Raw genomic sequence first — 23,614 nt, forward strand, 5'->3', positions numbered from 1 at the left:
AAAAAAAAAAAAAAAAAAAAAAAAAAAGATTTTGATACCAACTCTACCAGAGCCTGATGCAGCACAAGTTTCACTGATTAAAACATAAATAACTAAAACCTGAACCAGGCTGTTAATTAGTAATTTATGTCTGATTATTTGCCACTTTTAGCAAAGGGGGTGTTGCAGGCTGCCTCTTTCCTGCCAGACCAGAGGGGCTGGGGGGATCTCAGCAGGGGAAAGGCTATCCCTTCACCCCAGTTGCCAAACATCCCTCCCAACCCCTGGATCGTCCATCCTTCTCCCTCCATCCCGGTTCTGGGCTTCCCAAACTGCTTTTGATCTTCTGGTTCCTCTTGGGTTGAAGGAGACCAAGTCCCGTCTTAGGTACCCAATTTAGGGGGGGAGCTTGTATTTTTTTAAAGACGCCCCTACTCCTCATCCTTCCCCATCCCATGCTGCCAACTTCTAACCACAATACTGACTCTGTGCTTGACTGTTCAGTTCTGTGTGTAAATGAAATTCGGAAATGACCCTTCCTGCAGCAGATGGCTGCCCCCCCCTTTCCCTTGATCTTGGCCACTCATGGAAGCAGGACCAGTGAGGGACCTTCAATTTAAAAAAAAAAAAAGGCCAGGCAGTGGTGGTGCATGCCTTTAATCCCAGCACTTGGGAGGCAGAGGCAGGTGGATTTCTGAGTTCGAGGACAGCCTGGTCTACAGAGTGAGTTCCAGGACAGCCAGGGATATACAGAGAAACCCTGTCTCAAAAAAAAGAAAAAAGAAAAAACAAAAAACAAAACAAAAACAATAAACAATAAAAAGGCTAATTAACTATATATATATATATATATATATATATATATATATATATATATATACACAAAGATACATGCATCTCTATATATGGGGGTTGGAGGCAGGAGGAGACAGAGTAAGGGAGAGAAACAGAGAGACAAAGTCAGTGGTCAGTATCAAGTGTCCCCCTCTATCATTCTCAACCAAATAGTTTTAGACAAGGCTTTCATTCCTCCCACAGCTCACCAATTTGGTGTAAACTGTTGACTGACTATTGAGACTGCCTCACCCCCCAGCACTGGGGTCATAGATACAAATGCTACTGCCCCTACTGTCCCCACTTGGGACCTAAACTTAGGACCTCATACTGAGTTACTCCCCAGCCTGTGAGTAACTACATTTTACCATTTTACCTGTAAAACAGCATCCTCTAATCTAGGTCAATGACCTACCCAAATTTTTGTTTGTTTGTTTGTTTTTCGAGACAGGTTTTCTCTGTATAACTCTGGCTGTCCTGGAACTCACTCTGTAGACCAGGCTGGCTTCGAACTCAGAAATCCACCTGCCTCTGCCTCCCAAGTGTTGGGATTAAAGGCGTGTGCCACCACACCTGGCTGACCTACCCAAATATTAAGCCTCCCAAACCACTCACTGCCCCACCTCCCAATGTATTCCTTCTTTCAAATTACCTCTCTAGTGCTCATTCCATGGCCAACCTAAAACCTCAGAAAATATGAAAGGAATAAAATATGAAAAACAGCTATAGAAGTTTTAAAAATACCCTTTAATTATGTACATATATGTGTATCAGTTATGAGTCATCCCTTGTAGGTGCTGGGAACTGAACTTGGGTCCTCTGTAAAAGCAGTATATGTTCTTAACTGGCAAATCACCACTCTCTAGCTCCCTCAATACTATCAATTATATGCTGTATAATTTACTAGAGAAAACAGTCAAGATTCCTGTGGTGGTTTGAATGACTCATATAGGTTCATATAATTAAATATTTAATCTCCAGTTAGTAGAACTGTTTGGGAAGGATTAGGACTTGTTGAAGGAGGTATGTCATTGGCAGAGAGGGAGGGAGTGTGTTAGTCAGGGTTTCTATTCCTGCACAAACATCATGACCAAGAAGCAAGTTAGGGAAGAAAGGGTTTATTCAGCTTACTTCCACATTGCTGTTGATCACCAGAGGAAGTCAGGACTAGAACTCAAGCAGGTCAGGAGGCAGGAGCTGATGCAGAGGCATCATGGAGGAATGTTCCTTACTAGCTTGCTTCCCCTGACTTGCTCAGCCTGCTCTCTTATAGAACCCAAGACTTCCAGCCCAGGGATGGCACCACCCACAAGGGGCCCTAGCCCCCTTGATCACTAATTGAGAAAATGCCCCACAGCTGGATCTCATGGAGGCACTTCCCCAACTGAAGCTCCCTTCTCTGTGATAACTCCAGCCTGTGTCAAGTTGACACACAAGACCAGCCAGTAAAACAGGGAGCTTTAAAATTTCAAAAGCCCAAGTCATTCCCAACTATTTGCAGGAAAAAAAAAATCAAAAACAAAAAAAAGTAAGCTCTCAGCTTCTGCTGCAGCACCATGGCCGCCTGCTGCCACACTCCCCAGCAAGACAGTCTCAGACTATAACCCTCTAAAAACCCTAACGCCTTCTTCTATAAGTTGCCACCCTTTTCAGGGTCTAAGCACCTGACACATAGCAAGATTTCAGTGACAAAACACTATATATTTTGCCAAACCAAAAACATAAGCATCAGCAGTACACAGCTCCTAATCATTACAAGAGCTTTGAAAGGTGCTCCTCTGTTTTGCTTGAAAGTTAATGAACTACTGCTCACACAGTGTACATTCAAGTTAGTCCACTGGATGGACAACTTCGGAAGATGGAACTTTCCATCCAACCAGATAGGAACAGCGTCCTCCAATCACCAGTCCCAAATGCTCCCCAGCAGAGCGCAACCAAAAGCGGGCATCTGTTAGCTGAGTAATTAGGACTTCAGCACATCCCAGCTTTATTGACTAAACTCCAATGACCTTTCCACTGCTTAATTATTCCCTAAATGAAAGGTATTCTTCAACATCTGCTCTCAATTTATTTTTAATTTGCATTTACTCCAGCGTCTCTGCTGAAGATGAATTCGGTAACACAGGATGACATCATCTTCGCAGCATCAGGTTAAACACGCCTAGTCTTCATTTAAAGTTGAGCTGAAATAGTTTTCCCAGCTCTTTTGCCTACAGATTTTACTTGTCCAAGATGATTATTCCCACTTCAAAGTGAGATTAGTGTTCTTTCCTTGCTATCTTTACAAAGAACTCTTATTCTGCACTGCATGACGACTTTCTGTGTCTACATTCTACAGTAAGGCATCCTCTAAACATTTGCAGAGACTACATGGAGATACAAAGACCAGAACACATTCAGAGCTTGATTCAGGGCTCACTGCAAGCTAGGGCTTGGGGGATAAAGCCAGGAATCTTCCACACTAATTAAATTCAGGAACATCCTCTCAGTTCTGAGTCAATATTTACATTGTAAATTTCAAAAAGCATTATCATTTCACAGAAGACAAGACAACAATTCACCGACAACTGGATCCTGTATCATTTGGAAATCAAGTCTGTTTGGGATAGGTTTTATTGGTTCTATTTTGTGGTCTCTTTCTTTTAAGTCAATCTAAATATGGCTTTTCCTAAATGGGTTGTTAAGATTTGCCCCACTCTTCAATGTAGCCAATGTCTGCACAAAATTCTGTGTCCCCATCACAGACTGACAGAAAGCTACTCAGGCCCAACCCACTGTGCCCTTTCACATATCCATCTTTAAGTGCTTAGGAAACAGCTCCCATTAAATTTGGGGGGGGGGGGGGTGCTCAAATTCCATACACAGAAACACAACAATGTCATCCCGGAATAAGCTGACGTTACTTCCTAAACTTTCAAAGATGTTTAACAGGTGAACTCAGTGGTATTCCTGCAGAGGTCTACAAGATTTGGGGTTTGGTTTGATTTCATTCAGTTTGATTCTCGAAACATAAAGATACTACAAGCCCTCCGGGATGTTCTTGTAGATACCTAAGGAACATGCTACCATGGTCACCATCCACTTAACTCCCCCTCCTTCCCTTTATCCTTTTTTATCCCGTCTGTATAGGTGCTTCTGCCTGTGTGAGTATCTGTAAATCATGTACAAGCCATGCCCATGAAGGGCAGAAGCGGGGATTGCGTTCCCTGGATCTAGAGTTACAGGTGACCATGAGCCACTACATGGGTGCTAGGAATCAGACCCCAGCCCTCTAGAAGGGCAGCCAATGCTCTTAACCATTGGGCCATCTCTCCAGTCCCTTTATAACTCTTTAATCCATTGACATACAAATCATCCTTTCTTAAAATTCACTGGTTTTGAAAGAATGAGACTGGGCTGGAGAGATGGCTCTACTGTTAAAAGCACTGCCTGCTCTTTCAGAGGTCCTGAGTTCAAGTCCCAGCAACTATATGGTGGCTCACAACCATCTGTAATGAGGTCTGATGCCCTCTTCTGGTGTGTCTGAAGACAGCTATAGTGTACTTGTATATAATAAATAAATAAATTTAAGAAAGAAAGAAAAGGCCAGGTGGTGGTGGCACACACCTTTAATCCCAGCACTTGGGAGGCAGAGGCAGGCGGATTTCTGAGTTCGAGGCCAGCCTGGTCTACAGAGTGAGTTCCAGGACAGCCAGGGCTATACGGAGAAACCCTGTCTCGAAAAACCAAAAAAAAAAAAAGAAAGAAAGAAAAGAAAGAAAGAAAGAAAGAAAGAAAGAAAGAAAGAAAGAAAGAAAGAAAAGAGCGAGAGAATGAGAGAGAGACTGCTTCATTTCAAAGGAAACAGAAATGCCAAACACTACCTTAGACTTTACAAAGCAGAGGCAAATGTACTTATGACTTTTCTGTGAGTATAAAGAAAATTAAGAAAGTAACACAGATTTTTTTTTTCTTTTCCCATTACCAATGACAAATACACCCTTTTTGGAAATAATGTCTTAGAAACTATATGTTCATATTAAGGGGCTGGAGAAGGGGCTCAGTTGGTAGAAATCTCCAGTTCTCCATGAATCAGGCATGTTGGCATACATTTGTTCTCTCAGAACTCCGGGCAGCTGAGGCTACATAAGACCCTGTCTCAAAAGGGGGCACAGCGGTGGAGTAGGGGTGGAGAGAACCAGCCAGGTAGCCAGCCAGGTACACAACACAAATCCTAGCACTTGGAAGGCAAAGGCAGAGCAATCTCTGTGAGTCTGAGGCCAGCCCAGTCTACAGAGCCAATTCCAGGATGGTCAGAAATAAACAACGAAACCCTATCTAAAAGCAAAAGAACAAACAAACAAAGAAAAGAAGAAAGTTTTCACAGAGAAGCCATCATTGCAGTCCATGACTTCTCTGGTGCTCAGGGCAGGTGCGTTATGAGGCTTCAGAAAGGAAGGGGTTAACCACGCTGAGGCATGGCTACTGTACAGAGGGGACAGAGACACCCTATTCAGTATTTGGGAGGGACAGCCTAGTTCAGATGCCCCAGGACTGAAGCAGCATCCGTCAGCCCTCCCCTGACCCACTTTCCTGAGCCACTTTCACCTCTTCTCAGCCAAACCCAAACTCCAAACCATGAGGCACCAGAAAAATCAAATTCCAATATTATGAAAACCATTACCTTTTACATCTATTTACCAGGAAATGTTTCTGAGTAAAAATAAACAACACTTGACTCTCCCTTTCCTAGCTCCAGGGGAATTCAGGCCACTCTCTAAGGCTGAGCCTCCCAAGCCTGACTTTCACTATCTAAGCCAAGGCTAGTGCCCATGAGCACTAGTGCCCGAGGGAAGGAAAATCCCTCGTGGCTCATGGGAATTCCTGAGTCAGAATCCAGGAAGGTGACTCTGACGCACAGCCGGAAGCTCAAAGCCCAGTGTTCCCAATAAGAGAACATACATGGAGCTATGTAATTACAGAATTTACTTTAAATAATGCAATTCACAGTTGCCCTTGACAGGGTATATCGATCTCAAAATCTATCTCCTCCACATAAATACTGTAGAACCAAAAATCATAGTAAGGAAACCAAACCTTTCTAATGTGCTGCCATGTGGAGTATTGATATTTCTGAAAGGCTGGGTCTGGTACCCAGGCTATCGTCTCAAGAGTAAATCTCTATCATACTGTAGCTCCCTCAATAAGGTGCTTGCCTTAAAAACATTTAGTATGGTGGCAGCATTTGGTATGTTTAACTCCAGTACTAGGGAGATGGGGACAGGAAGATACCTGGGGCTCAGTGACCAAGCAGACTACCAGGAGCCAGCCAGGCACCAACCCTGTGAGAGGCCCTCTTAAACAAAAAAAGGTTGCTAGCTCCTGAGAAACAGCACCCGGGGTCATCCTTTGGTCTCTATGCACTCACACACGTGTATACATACGTGCACAAAATCTCACACTGGCTCACATTCCAACTACTGAGTTGAGCATAGCTCTCATTCAGCAGTTTTAACTTTTAAAAAATGCATATCAAAACAACAACATAGTAAATGAGTATTTCTGCACACCGTGTAAGAGGGAGGGAGGGGCTCTAGGTACCTGCATCCTATTCTCCACTGCTTTAGATTAAACATTAACTAGTGTTTACAACTGCCTGCATGATCTCCGGTGTTCCCTTGTTCCCAAGGAAAATCATGATATCAGCATCTAGTGCAAACTTCTGGGTTCAAATAAGGTTCAATCAAATGGAGTTTTCAGTCCTGTCTACATAATGAACACACCGCCTCTGCTAGAATATTGGCGCAGACAAGATCTTAGATCGCTCCTCCTCAGCTTCATGAGGTGACGACACAGGTAATACTTTTCTTTTTTATTTTCTTTTTTTGGCTTGGTCCAAGACTGCCGATCTCTAACAGACTTGAGTTTCCACCAGGGTCCCTGTTTGTCCCTCAAGGCAAGTCCCAAGGGCTCGTGGAAAAAAACCAAGCCTGCTGAAAGGCTTCCCTTCAAAGTACAGATATTTCAGCAAAGGAAAGCTCTGAGAGAAGCAAGAAACTGTTTTTCATAGTCCCTTAAACTGTGGAGAAAAAAATTTCTCACGGACACTACTATAAATGTAAAACATTTTAAAAAGCAGACCACTCACTCCCTAAACGCGACTTAGCCACTGTGTTGTCTGAAGAGGTCTGAAAGGTCAATGGAGAAAGCCAACCTCCTCATCCATTCCCTCACACTGGACCTTGCTGGGCAGCTATAATTTACACCAGACATCACAGGGCATGTTTTCAGTAAGCTAGCTATAATGTAACACGGGGTAAACCATCAGCAAAGGAATTTGCTTTCTTTCAGTTTCAAGGGCTCCTCTGCCCTCCCAACACATCTCGATAGCACAGTTACCTCTCTGGGCACCAGATCAGGGCCTACTCCGTGCCAAATGTCAGTGCATCTGAAATCCTACCTTCTTTGCCAGCCAGTTAAAAGCCTTGAACAGCCATCAGAGGAAGAGAGAAAGAGAATCCACGTCAGAAGCAGTGTCAGTCTCTCATCTTCCGTCCCAAGGACTGTCTGTCCTCCAGTGTTATCCCCTTTGTCAACTCCCAGAAGAGAATGACAGAACAGAGATAGAAATGAAGGCAGCCCAGAAGCAGCAGGTCCTGTCTCTTATGTGGGTTACGATATCACTAGGGAACCAAAGCAGCTCCAGACTTCACCCAGGGTCACCCTCAGTAGGGAGAACAGAGGAGACAGAAAGGACCTGTGCACAGTTAACACCCAGAAAACTTACAAGGAACAGAGCTGAGCATAAAATAAGGACCCTCCCAGCAGCCACAGGACTGTGCAGAATTCAGACTCCAGATTTCCCCAGTCTAACCTGAACCTGAATTCAAATCCCAGCGCCTGAATCTCCAAGCCATGGAACCTTTTTCACTGGGTAAGTACTTATCACTTGGCTACAATCCACTGTGCCCTGGGCTTGATGCCAGAGGTGTACTGGTTCCCCAAGTCACACAGAGTTAAGCTGCATTGAAAAAGATATCAGCAAGTACAAAATGCAAGCAAAGTAGCAGATATTGAGAAGTAAGACACAGAGAACTCACAAGCAGTGATTCAGCACAGGGTGACTAAGCAGGGTGTGGTGTGTACACCTGTAACTCCAGCACTTGGCAGGCTGAGGCAGGAGGTTCATGAGTTTGAGGACAGACTAGGATATGAAGCAAGTCCTTTTCTCAAATGCATAGGGAAAGAAAAGAAAAGAAGAGAAGAATAAAGAAAAAGTGTAGGTCAAAAACAAACAAATAAAAAAACATGACTTCCAAAGTCAACAGGGAAGGCCACTCAATGAAGGCTGCGTTTAAGCATCGATCTAAATGACAGGGAACCAGAAAATGATAAAGGAAAAGGGGATGTGCAAAGGCACCTGGGAAGGTCCTACTGAAACAGAGAAAAGACTAGAGTAACAAATTACTCCTCTATGGCTTTTGATTGCCACCTGTGCAAGTGCAGCTTCGATGCAGGAGTCAGCATCAGCATCACCTATAAGATGCTAGCATTAGAGGCCGGGTATCACATCACAGGCTCAGCTTTGCATGGGCACTAATTTCCTCAACAATTAGAACCCAGAATTAGATTAAAAAAAAAAAAAAAACAAGGAGGCAGCCAGCCACAGTGAAGCAAGCCTTCAGTCCCAGCACACAGGAGGTAAAGAGGGGTGTGTGTGTGTGTGTGTGTGTGTGTGTGTCCATGCCCACCCTATTCTTTCATATTTCATCATGTCCCAAAGAAAAGTTAATAAACCACACACTCCACCAGTAACACATTTCCTCTGAAAATTATTCTTGAACTACCATTTTAAAATCTTAATAAACCTGTTAAGCTTTCCAAGTGACACAGATTAAGCGGTCCCTATTACAGCCACTGCTCATGACCTTCTCCCAAGTGCTTTAACAGCCAGCGAAGGCTTACTGTCAGCAACCCCAAGCCCTAGCCCAGTAGACAACAAATGCTCTCTAGACTCTTTTCTCTTCTCCTTTGTTTTTGATTGGGTGGGGGTGGGGCTGTCCGGTTGGTTTGCTGGTTTTTGAGATAGGGTATCATGACAGGGCATCGGTGTGTCATGACAAGCTGAGGATAACCCTGGACTTCTGATTCCCCACTGCTTCCACATTCTGGGCACTGGAATTACTGATGTGGACCATCACAACATGTTTATGTATTGGTGGGGATTGAACCCAGAGCCTCAGGAATGCTAGGCCAGCACTCTACAAAGTGACCCACAGCCATAAGCCCGCCAGTTCCTCTCTCTCACATCTAAGGCAACCACAAAGCATGTGGCTTTTGTTCTTCAAACTATTCCAACGCCGACCTTTGACCACTTAGTTGTAGGGCGAGAGTGAAGCCCAGAGTGAATGTGCTCTTAATATGGGCACAGCCATGCCTCAGCCTCCGGGCCACACCTTCCCTGGGTGAGACTCAAAGGGATGGCTAGGCCTTCCTCAAATGGGATTGTGGATCTTGACAGTGTGTGCAGAAATGTCTCCCATACCTCCTGATTGCTCCAATGTTTACAGTCTTAAAGACTGATCCCTTACAGTGACTGCTCCTAGCAAACTTAGCTAAACATGCCTCTATTTCCAGGTGTATGTGATAAGCCCACCTCCCTGTTAAACTATATAAAATAAACACGCTAGGCTACAACGGTAAGCACATCCCACAAAATCCCAGCTTTTCTGTTGTCTTCATTCCCTCATAGTCCCTAATCGGAGTCCTGGAGGCGATACGCAAAGAACTCTGCACTAGGTATTTCAGATGGCCAAAATAGCTTTTAAACACAGAATTACAAATCTTATGTACAAACTTGAGATGAAACAAGGGCACAAAGTGGTTGGCTGGTTGGTTAGTAGGTTGCTTGGCTGGCTGGCTGGTTGGTTAGTAGGTTGCTTGGCTGGTTGGCCGGTTGGTTAGTAGGTTGCTTGGCTGGTTGGCTGGTTGGTTAGTAGGTTGCTTGGCTGGCTGGCTGGTTGGTTAGTAGGTTGCTTGGCTGGTTGGCTGGTTGGTTAGTAGGTTGCTTGGCTGGTGGGTTGCTTGCTTGCTTGCGTGCGTGGTTAGTTTTGTGAGCTGAGAGTTCACATCTTGATCCAAAAGTAGGAAACAGAGAGAGGTATACTGGTATTGGGCTAAGACTTTCGAAACCCTAAAGTTCACCCCCAGTGATACAGCTCCTCCAACAAGGGCAAAAGCTCCTGATTCTTCCCAAGCAGTTCCATCAACTAGGGACCTTGTATTCAAACACAGGAGCCTATGGGAGCTACTGTCCTTCAAACCAACACTCCCCTGCTAGGTCAACCAAGCCATCCAGTGGATAGCCACTCTAGAGTATATAGAAAAACAAACTAGATTTGGTGTATTAAAAAAAAAAAAAGAGTTAACAAATTTGTGTAAGTAGGGAAGAAGGGGTAGATCTGAGAGATGTTTATGAAGGGGGAGAATATGACTATAATATATTGTATGAAATTCCCAAAGACCTACTTTTAAAAGTAAAGGCTAGGCATGGTGGCACATGCCTTTAATCCCAGCACTCAGAAGGCAGAGGCAGGTGGATTTCTGTGAGTTTGAAGCCAGCTTGGTCTACATACTGAATTCCAGGCAAGCCACAATTACAAAGACGTGAGACCTTACGTCTTTGTCTGGGTTTCTACTGCTGTGATGAAACACCATGATCAAAAGCAAGTTGGGGAGAAAAGAGTTTATCTGGCTTAGACTTCCACATGATAGTCCATCACCAAAGGAAGTCAAGGTTATTACCTACACAGGACAGGAACCTGGAGGCAGGAGGCGACCAGAGACCAGGGAGGGAGGCTGCCAATTGGCTTCCTCAGCCCGATTTCTTATAAGAATCCAGGACCACCAGCCCACAAAAGATGGTTCATCCACAATGGGCTCTCCCACATCAATCACTGATAAAGAAAATGCCCTACAGCTGGAACCATTTATGGTTCCATCTTATGGAACCATTTTCTCAATTGAAGTTCTCTCCTTTCAGATGACTCTAGCCTGTGTCAAATTGACTCAAAAGTAGCCACCACACCCTGTTTCAAAAGTAGATAGATAGATAGATAGATAGATAGATAGATAGATAGATAGATAGATAGATAGATTGATAATTTTTAAAGAGTGCTTGAAATTGGACGGGACTAGAAGGGAAACATCTTCACAATGGAGGGAATTGGAGGTAGATTTGATCAAAACACACTATATGCATGTATAAAATTCTCAATTTTATTTCAGTCTTTTAATTGCACAATAGAAAGGAAATTTATCCTTTATAGGAGGCAGGGGTGTTTCCCTGAGATGGGATTTCCCTAAGTTGCCCAGGCTGGATCCCAGATAGTATGATTGCAGGCATGAGCCACCACACTTGAGTTCTTCTCTCTTCTCTCTTTCTTTTTATGTTGCTATGGCCTTTTTTTTTTAAGGCCTTTTAATCCTGATTCTATCTCCACCTCAAAAATGCTGGGATTATAAGCAACAGGTACAGGGTGAACATTCCTTCTTAAAAACTAGAAAACTAATATGCAGCACGGAATATATCCAGTAAAGATCTTTCAAATTTATTTACTGCATATGGATCATTCCTACTATTTAATCTAGACTTCTAAAAGTCTCTTAAATAATGTGTAAACTTTGGAGTATCCTAAGATAACACCCTGTGTACTAAGCATTTGCCATAAACAAATATCTAGAGTATGGCTACCAGAAAGCAAAGGGATGACTCACAGACTCATTCAAATGCAAATTTATCTGCCAGCTTTTACAACACAATCCAGCCAGAGGAACGTGATTCATATCTCAGCTATACAGGAGCTAAATTTTCGTCATGTTTTGAAGTAGGTGCCACACTCAAAGGGAGGGCACAGTCATAACACTGGCAGTAATTGCTTATTTGAGGGTTTTTAAAAATGTAAGAATTAAGTAATACAAGTCCATCAAGCAGCTTTGGGAAACACATGTGGACAGAAAGAAAAGGCACTATCCCAAATGCCAAGAGGATGCTGGGATACGTCTCACATCTTTTTTAACTCCTGTTTTGGAGACAGAATCTCCTAGCCCAGGTTGGCATCAAACTCAAAATCTCCCTGTTCCAGCCCCCCACGTGATAGGGTAGCAGGTGTGTGCCACCATGACACAACAATTGCTTTTAGACTTACTTTACTTGTTATTTTATGTGGATAAGTGTTTTGCCTACACTTATGCATGTGCACCTTGTAAGTGCCTGTTGCCCTCAGAGGTCCGAAGAGAGCATCAGCTACCCTGAGACAGGAGTTACAGATGGTTGTGAGCCACCATATAGGTTGTGGGAATGAACCCAGGTCACCTGGAACAGCAACAAGTGCTCTTAGCCACTGAGCCGTCTCCAGGCTCTCACTGGCAATCTTTTAAAAGGTACTTTTCACATCAACAGCCTCCTGTCTCATGATCACTTAACAATTCATCAATAGCATCCTCCATGTTTGTAATGTTTATATACACTCACACACACACACACACACACACATACCTCAATATCATCACTTCTTATGAACACATAGCTACTTTAGTCATGCGCTCTATCTTAATTACCTCCACATGGGATTCTGCATAATCTACACAGCTGTGCGATCCTAGTAAAGAAACAGTAAGCTCCTAGCTATTTCTAGAGTTATTTGACTAAGAACACAGACTTTAAATAAAATAGTACCAACCTAAGAACTGGCAGTCATTTCTAAACCCTCCAGGCAACAATGACCTAACTCATATCCAAGTTGGATTTTTACGGTGTTTTCCTTTTTTTTTTTTTTCCTATTGTAAATAGTACTACAGTTAACTTCTTAAATGTACATTTGTATCTTCTGCTTAGGAAGAAACTATACAAACAGAGTCATTCGACCAGTTGATGTTCTCTATTTAAAAAAAAAAGCAGTACAGAAGATTGGCAAAATGGCTCAACAAGCAACACAGCCTGAGTTTGCTCTCCTGAATGCACAAGGTACATCACAGAACGATGACACCCAGAATGTGTCCTCTGACCTCCACAGGCCTGCTGTGGCATGGGCATCCAAGCCCCCATGTACACACCAAGGAACAGGTAAATGTAATAATATTTGTCTTAATTGGGATACTATTACTGTGAAGAGATACAATGACCATGCCAACTCTCATAAAGGAAAATATTTAACTGAGGCTGGCTTACAGTTTCAGAGGCTCAGGTCATTATCATCATGGCAGGAAACATGGCAGCATGCAGACAGACAAGGCGCTGGAGAAGGAGCTGGGAATTCTACATCTTGATCTGCAGGCAGCAGAAGGAGACTCTCTTCTGCAGGCAGCCAGGAGGCTCTCGTTTCACACTGGGCAGAGCTCGAGCACTAAGAGCCCTCTAAGCCCCCTTACACAGTGACACACTTATACCGACAAGATCACACCTCCTAACAGTACAACCTCCCATGTACCAAGCATCACACCCATCATCAGAGAGTCCTACATCTTGATCCACAGGCAGCAGAGGAAGACTGTGTGCCACACTGGGTGTTGCTTGAGCACAGAAGAGCTCAAAGCCTGCTCCAACAGTGACACACCTTCTAATAGTGCCACTCCCTCCCTACGGGCCACATCTTCAAACCTTGAAGTCTGGGGGCGGGAGGGGGGGCATACCTATTCAAACCACCACCACATTTGTAAAACAAACGATCCCTAACACCAAAAGGTCTACACTGTAACAAATTATACCCCAGCAGTGTATGAACCTTATTAACCTTTATAAATAGCCATTCTAAATTTGAGGGATAGTTTGGAAGTGTGGATACTCAGCACATACTCTAAAAGTTAAATTTTTACATCATAACTATATTCTAGTGGACAAAAACAGAGAACCAGTGATAAATATCTAGAGTCTTTGTTTTTTTAGTCTATTTTATTGACTATTGTTGTACATGTGTGTTCACGCACTTGCCACTGTGCACATATGGAATACAAGGAGTTTGTGTAGAAAGAGTTCTCGCCTCTACCTTTCTTTACTGGGGTCCTGAGGAGTGAGCTCAGATCATTAGGCTTCTGCAGCATTTACCCACATAGCCACCTCCCTACACCAAAATCCTAGGTCTTAATGTAATAGAGGTTGACTCGGAAAGATGCTAAGGATCACCTGTTCTCATAATTCATAGAATATGAGACATTTAATTATCTTTCTTCTACTTTCCTGTCACTTTCCACATTTCTACATATGAATTCTGTACCCCTAAAATGAAGTTTAGGAGATCACAGCCTCCTCAGAGTACACTTCACAGTGCATACACCACAGGACATGCCGACGCACCTCCCAAAGAGTCCTTAAAGCTACAGAAAAACACTGCATAGCGGCAGCCATATCTGGAACATCCAGACGGTTTACCAACCAGCACCAGCAGCCTCATGAAGGGAAAGGTGTATCCTACTGAGATCTCATTTCCTGCATGTATTTTAGCAGTTCTGACTAAGAAATGAGCTCTTACCATCACACACAGACATTTCCAACAGGAAATATCACCTTGGAGTTCTATTTGATGTTCTTGTTGTTCTTGTTGTTGTTGTTCTTGTTGTTTAAGAGTGACATGAAAGTAATGTTTATAATGCTGGAGTTACAAAAGGACAATGTTTGCAGCCAGGACAGAACTCTATATAATTTTTCGAGCTCAGAAAGGCCATGCTTGCTCAAAAATATCTCCCCTTTGAGCCTGTCTTGGAACCATGTTTGAAGCTCTTTAAAAAATACAGAAATTTTCATTCAGTGGGTTTGGAGCAGAGCCAACACATCTGCATTTGTAAAAAAAAAAAAAAAAAAAAAAATCCCCAGTTGATTCATTTGGAGAACCAGAATTGAAAAGCAGTGGTTATATAATAAGCTGGGGGCGGGGTGGCATCTAAAGACCTCCAATCCAAATGTTCACATGAAAGTCATCTGTCGGTCTTAGTCTGCCTGATTTGATCACATTGGGGGAAACTGGATCTTTAGAAGTTGACATTTCAAAAAGGAGAGAGAAGGTCACATGCCAGTGTTAGCACCCAACAGCAATGTGGTTGGTAGGTAGAAGGTTCTGGAATCCCACCACAAGAAGATCTTTCTGCCAGAAACTATGGTATGCGCTACTCTAAGCATGTGATTCCTCTCTGTTTGGAGGGAATAATAGAAAATGTTAAACTATGCTTGTCTACCTTATCGACATCATAACTGTGCAGCAGCAGGCAGCAGGCAGGAGTTTCTCCCAGCAAAGCTACTGCACACACAGTGTAACAAGGGCAGGCTGGGAGAGTAGCTAGGCCACACAGAGACTGGATGTCACCTTTGACAGAGCAACAGTCACGACGCAGACTTCAGTTTCTCGGAAGAAGTTTACTTTCTAGGAACAATGCACAACAAGCTAAGAAACCTCTGTCTTCAACATAGTCTATCCAGAAGGATCCATAGTGGGACTTTCATTACTCACCAGATCTGGACTTAATGATATCACTGAATTCATTCTGCCCATCATCAGGCCTGGCTTCAAGGTCCCCATACTTGGCCATCTTGGATGAGTTTCAATATAATCCAAAGGCTTTCCCAGATCCTCTTCTGAAGACTAACTCTGAATAATGGTCCAGGCTAGCATGAATACCTAAGAGGAAAAGAGAAAGTATTGACTAGAAATACAGAAACATATTCCTTATGTTTTTTTCCTTTGCTTCTGGCATATATCTGTGTACATATGTGAAAGTGGTGGATATGCGTGTGTGTGTGTGTGTGTGTGTGTGTGTGTGTGTGTGTGTGTGCGCGCGCGCGTGTGGAGGTCAGAGGTTGACATTTGGGTGTCTGCCTCAACTGCTGCTCTCTATCTTTTATGTTAAAGCAGGGTCTCTTTTTGAAACCCAGTGTTCTCCTGAATCTACATTCCACATATTGGGATTACAAGCCGGCTGCCAAGCCTACCAGGCATTTGCACGGGTACTGGGATGGATGGGGAGGCAAGGACTCCCAATCCCATATAGTCTAATATACAGCTACATAGTGACCAGGAAAGCTTACAGAGCTTACACCATGTAAGACTTTGTTTAGCACTGCCTCTTCCACTGTGAGGCTTATGGACACTAAGCTTCGCAGACAGAAAGAAATTCATTACTTCATAACAACCATGATCATTGACAACAGTACAGAAGAAAAACGTAAAGTAATAAAGTCAAAAAGTGGACAAATCCGACCTGCCCAGGGCCACTGAGAAGGCCTTCTTGAAGAAATGACATTAGGGCCTATCCTTCAAAGAGAGAAAGAAGTTCATTCGCTACAGGGGAAGTCAAAAGGAGAAGAGCTTGGTGTGTGAAATATTAGCGCCGCTGAGAACTTGGGGGTGGGGTCGCTGAGTCCTGCTTTTGGACAACAGTGAGCCAAGAGGAAGTGTCACACAGGTAAGGAAGGAAGCTGGGGCCAGAGATTCCTAGAGAGACTTGGATACCTGTCTGAGGACAATGACAATCAGAGAGGTGACATAGGCCTGCTCACACCATGGCTTGTCAGTAGGCCAGAGTAACTCAGGAAGCACGGAGGACTACAGTAGATTAGAGCAGTATGCTCATTAAAGGACTTAGGTCATGAGTAAGGAGATGTCAAAGGGAAAATTTTCAGCTCTTCTCTGCGTCTGAAATTGTTTCACACTACTATGTTGGAGGAAAATAATCCCAAGATTGACCAGTGACCAGACTTTACAAAGGCCATCAGTGGGGCCTCAGGTGATAAATGGAACAGAGTGCACCATCTGTTGAGTATCTCTGTCAGAGTATCAAACACAGGTTTATCATGAGCAGACAAGCTGGGAAAGGGTATCAAAACAAAAGGGCCTAGGGAATTAGGAGGTGGTTCTATGGGTAAAGAGCTTACTGTACAATCATGGAAACCTGACTTCAACCCCCCCCATATCCATATTTTATAAAAAGAAAAAAGGAAAGCAGGTATGGGCATGTGCCAGCAATACCTGTTTCCAACTACTTCCTCAGGAAACAGAAGGATCGTAGCCAATCAGCGAGCCCCAGGTTCAACGAGAGATCCTATCTTAAAAATAAGGTGGAAACATTAGAAGGAGATGCACTATGCCAATCTCTGGCCTCCAAACTACTAATACACACACACACACACACACACACACACACACCCCACAAGCCCAATGCCACTCAAACAAAAACCACTCGAAAAAGGGGAACTGCTTCATGGATTAAACAAGACTAAAGAGACCTGACCACAAAATACTACCCCAAGTTGAATTTTCAAAGAAAACATTTCAGAGTTTATTTTAGGCAATATTATTATACCAATGTTAAACTTCAGGACTAGTTAACAGTGTTGTCAGGTAGGAGAATATCTTCGATTGTAGGGAGACATGATGAAGTGTGACGGGATCATCAATGTCTATACGTACATCAATATGCATGTGCATACATCCAAAGATACACACAGGCAGAAGAAGTAAGTGTTATAAAGAAAATAGGAGCAGCTCTGTATCTGTTATGCTAATCTTTCTGTTATAACATTGTTAATATTATAAGCAATATATGATTGTGACCTCCATGTAATCCATTGAAAAATGAATGGGTACACAGGATATTAAATAAAAGGGCAATAAGACTCAGGAACAGCCCTGGCATTAGAGATGGAGGATACTAGCATGCTGAGTGACTCAGCCGGCACTGGGCAGTTCAGAAGTGGATGAACTACCACTGGGTTGGGAACCACTGAGGACATTGCAGAGAGGAATGAGTGTGACTTGGATTTTCTCAGTGTAAGTTGCTCCTGAGACACAATAAGGGAAGGGGAGCCTTTGGAAATACAGATCTGGATCTCAGGGATGGTATGTCTTGTAGATATGTAGAAATGGACATAACCATGTTGCCCACCCATACAAACTTTATTCTGGAAGGTTCATCACACCAACTCTGTTGTACATGGGTACCTCTCAGATAAAACAATCTAATCTTCAGTAACTGTGAGAAATATCTCCAGGGCCTAAAGAACTGAAGACAGCAGTAGCACCCATTCACTAAGAATGTCAGCGAGCACTGTTCTATTCTGCTCCCAACCTTCCCGGATCACATTGCCCAGAAAAAAGCAATGGTCAGTTTTAAGTTCAGCATCTGTCCCTTCCTGACCACACCTCCCTTTAAGAGTGCCCGAACGCCAATGAACTCAATCACTACTTAGGAATATCATAGTCAAGACATCAAACAGTAATCTGCAGAAAAAGTATACTAATTCACACATTAAAACGTGTCAGGCCTGGCAGTGGTGGCACATGCCTTTAATCCCAGCACTTGGGAGGCAGAGGCAGGCGGATTTCTGAGTTCAAGACCAGCCTGGTCTACAGAGTGAGTTCCAGGACAGCCAGGGCTACACAGAGAAACCCTGTCTCGAAAAACCAAAAAAAAAAAAAAAAAAAAAAAAAAAAAAAAAAAAAAAAAAAAAAAACCACGTGTCAGAGCCAGGCTGTAATCCCTGAGATGACCAAATCACTGAGTTCCAGGTCTGCTTGAGCTACCAAGTGAGGCCCCCACCACCTCAAAATCAAAAAAAAAGAGAGAAGCAAATGTCAGAACTAGGGTTCCTTTCTAGGTAGTAATGGACCACCAATTCTCTAGTGGTTCTTCTTTACAATTTTAAAATTATTTTTATGTGTACATATGAGTGCCTGCATTTTTATCTATGTGTACATGTTAGTACCTAATATCTGTGAAAGCCAGAAGAGGGGGTTCCATTCCCTAAAAGTGGAGTTACAAGTAGTCATGAGCTGCCCACAGTGGGTGCTAGGAACTGAACCCGGGGCCTCTGCAAGAGTAAGAAGTGCTCCAAGCCAAGGAGCCATCTCTCCAGCCTCAGTCCTTACTTGGAAGAATGAATTGTACTATATTGTTATTTTAAATTTCATATTTGTGTAACAGTTACATGTTCTATTATACGACATCCATTCACTGTAGCATACAGTACTATTTTATTTTATAAATATGAACATTATGCAGCATAATAACTTTTCTTTCTGCAAGTCAGGAAGTGAGTAGAGTCCATTAATGAGAGCAAAATGAGAGTCAAAGCAGTTGAAGCAAAGGAACACTGGCAAATTGTTAAAGCTTTAAGAACCATTTCCTCTCAATATATAGATTGGTTCATCAGTCTCCCAGACTTTAGTGGACATTAAAAAACTTCTTAAATGTTTATTATGACTTTATGTTTATTAAGAATTTACAGACCCGGGTATAGTGACTCATAGCTGTAATCCCAGCATTTAAGAGACAGAGGAAAGAGGGTTCCCAATATCCTAGGCTAGCTTGAGCTACAGAGTAAATCCCAAACTAGTCTAAGCTACCTGTCTAAAAATTAAAAATAAACTAAAAGGGCTGCGGGTGTGCCTCTCATGGTAGCATGCTCTCCTGGGTTGGGCATGCATGCTCCTGGGTTTGATCCCCAGAACTACAAAAACAAAATTAAAGTCAAAAGTAACCAGAGAGGAAGGCTGGCAGCCTGGCCATTGGCTAAGCAGCTTTCGCCAGAACCAGTAACTCCAGCTGGAGAAGCCAGAGTTTAATGCCGCCTTCTGCTCTACAGAGATTTTGAGGACAGCCTGGGCTACATGAGACTTGGGGGCCGGGGATTATATTCATTCCCCACAAAGAATATAATCAAAAGCAAATATATTCCTACCTTGAGGTACAAAGTGTGAAAGATCTTCTAAACTTTTATGTGCATCTTTAGTGTATTAGAGAACCAAAATCTTGTCCACAGAATATGAAAACGTTTTATCATGGGAAATCCTGGTTGCCTAAGAAAAAGTCTCTTTCCTGGAATGAAGTTCCTCTGAAAGTCCAGTACTCCTTCACACGTGGCTTTATCCAGGGACCTTCAGTTAGGCTTCTCAAAAATGTTTCCACTCTACTAGAAAGAGACCTGCCACTGAGCCTGATCACCACACATTCGATAAATAAATGTCTAAAAATGCATTTTTTAAATTTTTGTGTGAATGTCTGCCCTGAATGTCTGGTGCCCAAGGAGGCCAGAAATGGACATAAGAAAGTGAACTTGGACTCCCTCTTAACCAGAGCCATTTTTTAAAAATGCACACATTCTCTCTCTCTGTCTCTCTCTTTCACACACACACACACACACACACACACACACACACACACACCAATTTTATTTTGAGAAACAGTTAACTTGGATACAGGGTTTCATTTCATTTTCATAGGGCCAATAATGCTTCTTCACTGTAATGTTGACTCTGCCATTCTCCTTGGGATAATTTTTCCAATCGTGTCTTCTTGAAATACAAATTCCTACTATACACTGCAAAAACATAGCAGGAAAAAAAAAATCAATGAACTAGAAAAGAATGAGAAGGAACACACTAAGTCCTTTAAAACATTTAACATCCTGGAAAGGGAAAAACATTTGAAATGTAAATAAAGAAAATATCCGATAAAAAGAAAAAAGAAAAGAAAAGAAAAAAATCATTTAACAGCCACCAATTCTTGTTGCCACAAATGTCCCAGGAGCTCCATGTTGGAAAGTTTAAGGAGACCTCCTTCCAAACTCCCAGATGCAAACTAGGTGTGGTGGTGCATACCTATAACCAGCTATTTCGGAGGCTGAAGCAAGAGGAATGCCAGTTCAAGGCCAGCCTAGGCCACACAGTGACACCCTTTCTCAAAATAACATAAATAAAATGCTACAGCAACTATAATGGGCTGTTCAAGTTACATGGGGATAGAATGAAAGCTTACTTAGTAACAATGTGCCCCAAAGACTCTCCACTTCCATCCACACCGGTGGAATGGAAGGAGCCACACTCCACACCGCGATAAGGGAGAAACTAGAGGTGAATGACCCGGAGGCTGTATGGGGCTCCTATACAATTGCTGCCCATTCTCTTCCCTCAAAATGACAGATGGTGACGTTTCCCCCACTGAAACCGACAAGCACCACACCACAGGCACCAGTTCCCCCTTCAGCGTGCATGCTTCTCAATTATATCAGAGCAGAACGCCAAGGGTGGTGGCTTTATAGGCAAAAGTTCAAGAATATACAACATTCAAAAGGTGTCATCATAAACTACTATTCAACCAAGCAGCTGTGGAGGAAAGCTAAGTCCTGCAAACACTAGTCACTCACAAGTTACCAAAAGCTAGGAATGCTGGGGATAGTGGAGAGGGAAGCCGAGGAACAAGTTTGCCATTCTGCTTGTAAAGGAAACCGCTGAGTGCCAAGAACTGCCATTCACACTAGGAAGCGCTCCAGGGAAGGTTAATGCCACTGTGATTAATGCTGTTTACAGGCGCAATAAATTTTGGGTAAACACCCAAAGGAGAGGTAAAGCTAACTCGAAGGTCTCATAAACGCTGGTGAGGGGGGTGGAGAGACTTCAGCGGGAATGGCCCATGCCCCTCTCACTGCCTTGTCCTCGGGACTGAACGACCCTCAAGAGCTTCAAATTCCTCCAGCTCAGGCAGGCACCGGTGTTATCAGCAGCCTGCCGTCTCCAGCGCCACCAGCAGCTATCCCCCGAAGGTCCAGTCTGACTTCAGAGGCCCAGGGCAAGTTCCAACGGAATGGATGAGGCTGCTGCCGCGCCCACCCCCCTGGAAATCCCATCTCTCCTGGAATTCCTGCGCTCTGGCCACAGCAGACCCTCCCATTTAAACGCATGGAGAGCCCACCTCTCCGGATCCTGGAGACCCAGGTGATCTGAAGACTAGAAGAATAAAGGATGCTACCTCCGTGACTCTAGAGAGTGGGGCCCGGAATTAAACCCAAGATCCAATTTGAGTAAAAAAGCCGGTCCCTGGCTCTGAAGAGTCACACACGTTTTCTCCTCCCCTTGAAATAACCCTGGAACGCCACCCGGTCGGAATCTAGGGACTTGAAAAGTCTCTTTGAACAATGTGCCTTCTAAAAGTTGCACAGCCTACAATTAGCCCTTTGTTGGTTTTGTAAGTGGCCTTGGGCAAGCAGAGCCTCAGACTTAGGCCAAAAGAGGGGCATGAATTACCTTGTCAGTTGCAGTGAGGGATGCCAAGAGTCCGGAAAAGCAGCGGGTCGCGCGGAACTGCGCACCAATGAGGTACCCCTGTCCCCTCAGTCTCTCCACAGCTGCAGGCCGGGAGCTGGCCACCTCGCCACACTGGGGCCCCACCCTCAGGAAAGGCAACCACACAGAGGTCGAGCACGCCCCCAGCCTGGAGGCCAGCTAGGAAGCGCTCCCCGACCCTCCCACCGCACAACCGCCCTCCCCAGCCTCTCCTCCCAGACACCGCCCGGGCCCCGCCTTCCCGGGACCGGAGGTGTGTGACAAGCTCTCTGAAGAGGCCACGTCCCCTCTTGGAGATCGCTAGTCCTGCTGCCCCGCTCCCGGCGATAAACGGACAGGCGACAGACACCCTCTCCTCTCAGAGAGAAACAAGACAACAGCACTAAACTAGCCCTAGGAATTTGAGACCTTGGCAACCAGCACAGATTCCCACCTTCTCATCCCAGCTCTCTCCCGCCTAGGCAGGGGACGCTGAGCTTCCAGGGAAAGTGCAGAAGTTGGGTACAAGCTTCTTCGGGACCCGGAGCGGTGGAATTGCAGAAAGGTCCCACCTCCTTTCAGCCCCCGCCCCATTCCCTCGGGGACTGCGGTCACATTACCCAGCTCGAAGCTTCAATAATGCATGGGCTTACCTGCTAGTCAAGTCCCAGAGGCCCCAGGGTTCCTCTGGGCGTGTTCGGGTCTTGGGGAGCTTGCGTTGGACGTTACAAGAATTTTGGTTTTGCTTCTTCTTTTTTTTTTTTAATGAAACGTGGAAATCCCGACAAGATCCAAAGGAGGGTGGGGGGGGGGAATCCAAAATTGACACCCAATTGGAAACGCCCCCTGACTTGTGCAATCTTCCTGCCGGGTAGTTCCGCCAAAAACAAAACAGTCCAAACGCTAGCCTGGGGGCAGGCGCACGCTGGAGTTTTCCCTCTGCAGGAATGACCCGAAAGAAGAGGGGCGCCGCTCCCCGAGGTGGCCCGATCGGCGAAGGGAACCCGGGGCTCCTCCTCGGCCCTGGGCGGGAGAAATCCCGCGCCCGGCGCTGCCCGTTCCCCTCCTCCGGGGAAGGGCGACTCCACAACTTTGTGCGCGAGAGCTGCTCGCAGCTCCGGCTCCTCCTCCTGGTCCTCCCCCGGCCGCCGCCGGCCCCTTTGTTGGAGAGCGAGGGTGGGGCGCTGCTGGGTCAGCCCGCCACCCCGGGAAGGGGCTCGCGTCTCCCCACACTGATCGCCCAGCCTCGGAGCCGTGGATCCCTCAGATCGGACCCACCGTCTCGCCGCTCGCGCGCCCCCGAAGCCCCCCGGCCAGAAAACTTTGTTCTCCCGGAAAGACCAGTCTCCCTCGGCTCCGGGTTCGGCCCTGCCCCAGCCTGGGAAGCTACCACCGGCCGGGCTCACAGAACGTGGCGCTTCGGGTCACCTGACCGCGCGCCCGGTCAATCAGCGCTGGCCCTAAGCGCCCTCCCAGCCCGCAGCCACCAGCTCCGTGCGGTGCGCGGTGCGGGAATCCCGGAACCAGCCGTGCGTGCTGGAAGCCAGAAGCTGGACTAGGCACCGCGCGCACGCACCATGCCCTTTATTCAAATTGTCCGAAAATGTGTGTCACGCCCCCCAGACACACTAGGTCTCTGTTAACAAAGTGCTTTTTTTTAAATTTTTTTTATTTTACATAAATCTCAACCTACTGGCCAATTCATCCCATTTCAGTTTACTGAGGTTGTTGAGTTTGGG

General features: G+C 44.8%; 1 protein-coding gene across 3 annotated transcripts in view; it reads right to left on the minus strand.

Annotated features, from left to right (window-relative positions):
* Window positions 1-23,257, minus strand: part of Utrn (utrophin) — a 509,106-nt gene extending 485,849 nt beyond the window's left edge. For 2 of the 3 annotated variants that reach the window (XM_031380393.1, XM_031380398.1), the window contains exons 1-2: window positions 22,529-23,257; window positions 15,291-15,458 (exon numbers count right to left, since the gene is read on the minus strand). In XM_031380393.1, the coding sequence (XP_031236253.1) occupies window positions 15,291-15,369 (79 nt within the window). In that variant the 5' untranslated portion in view covers window positions 15,370-15,458; window positions 22,529-23,257. Of the gene's footprint in view, window positions 1-15,290; window positions 15,459-21,857; window positions 22,033-22,528 lie in introns of those variants that run through there. The other variant, XM_031380394.1, reaches the window with a different exon arrangement.
* Window positions 23,258-23,614: the final 357 nt, after the last annotated feature.

Source organism: Mastomys coucha, unplaced genomic scaffold, assembly GCF_008632895.1.
Source record: "Mastomys coucha isolate ucsf_1 unplaced genomic scaffold, UCSF_Mcou_1 pScaffold2, whole genome shotgun sequence".
NCBI classification, from domain to species: domain Eukaryota; kingdom Metazoa; phylum Chordata; class Mammalia; order Rodentia; family Muridae; genus Mastomys; species Mastomys coucha.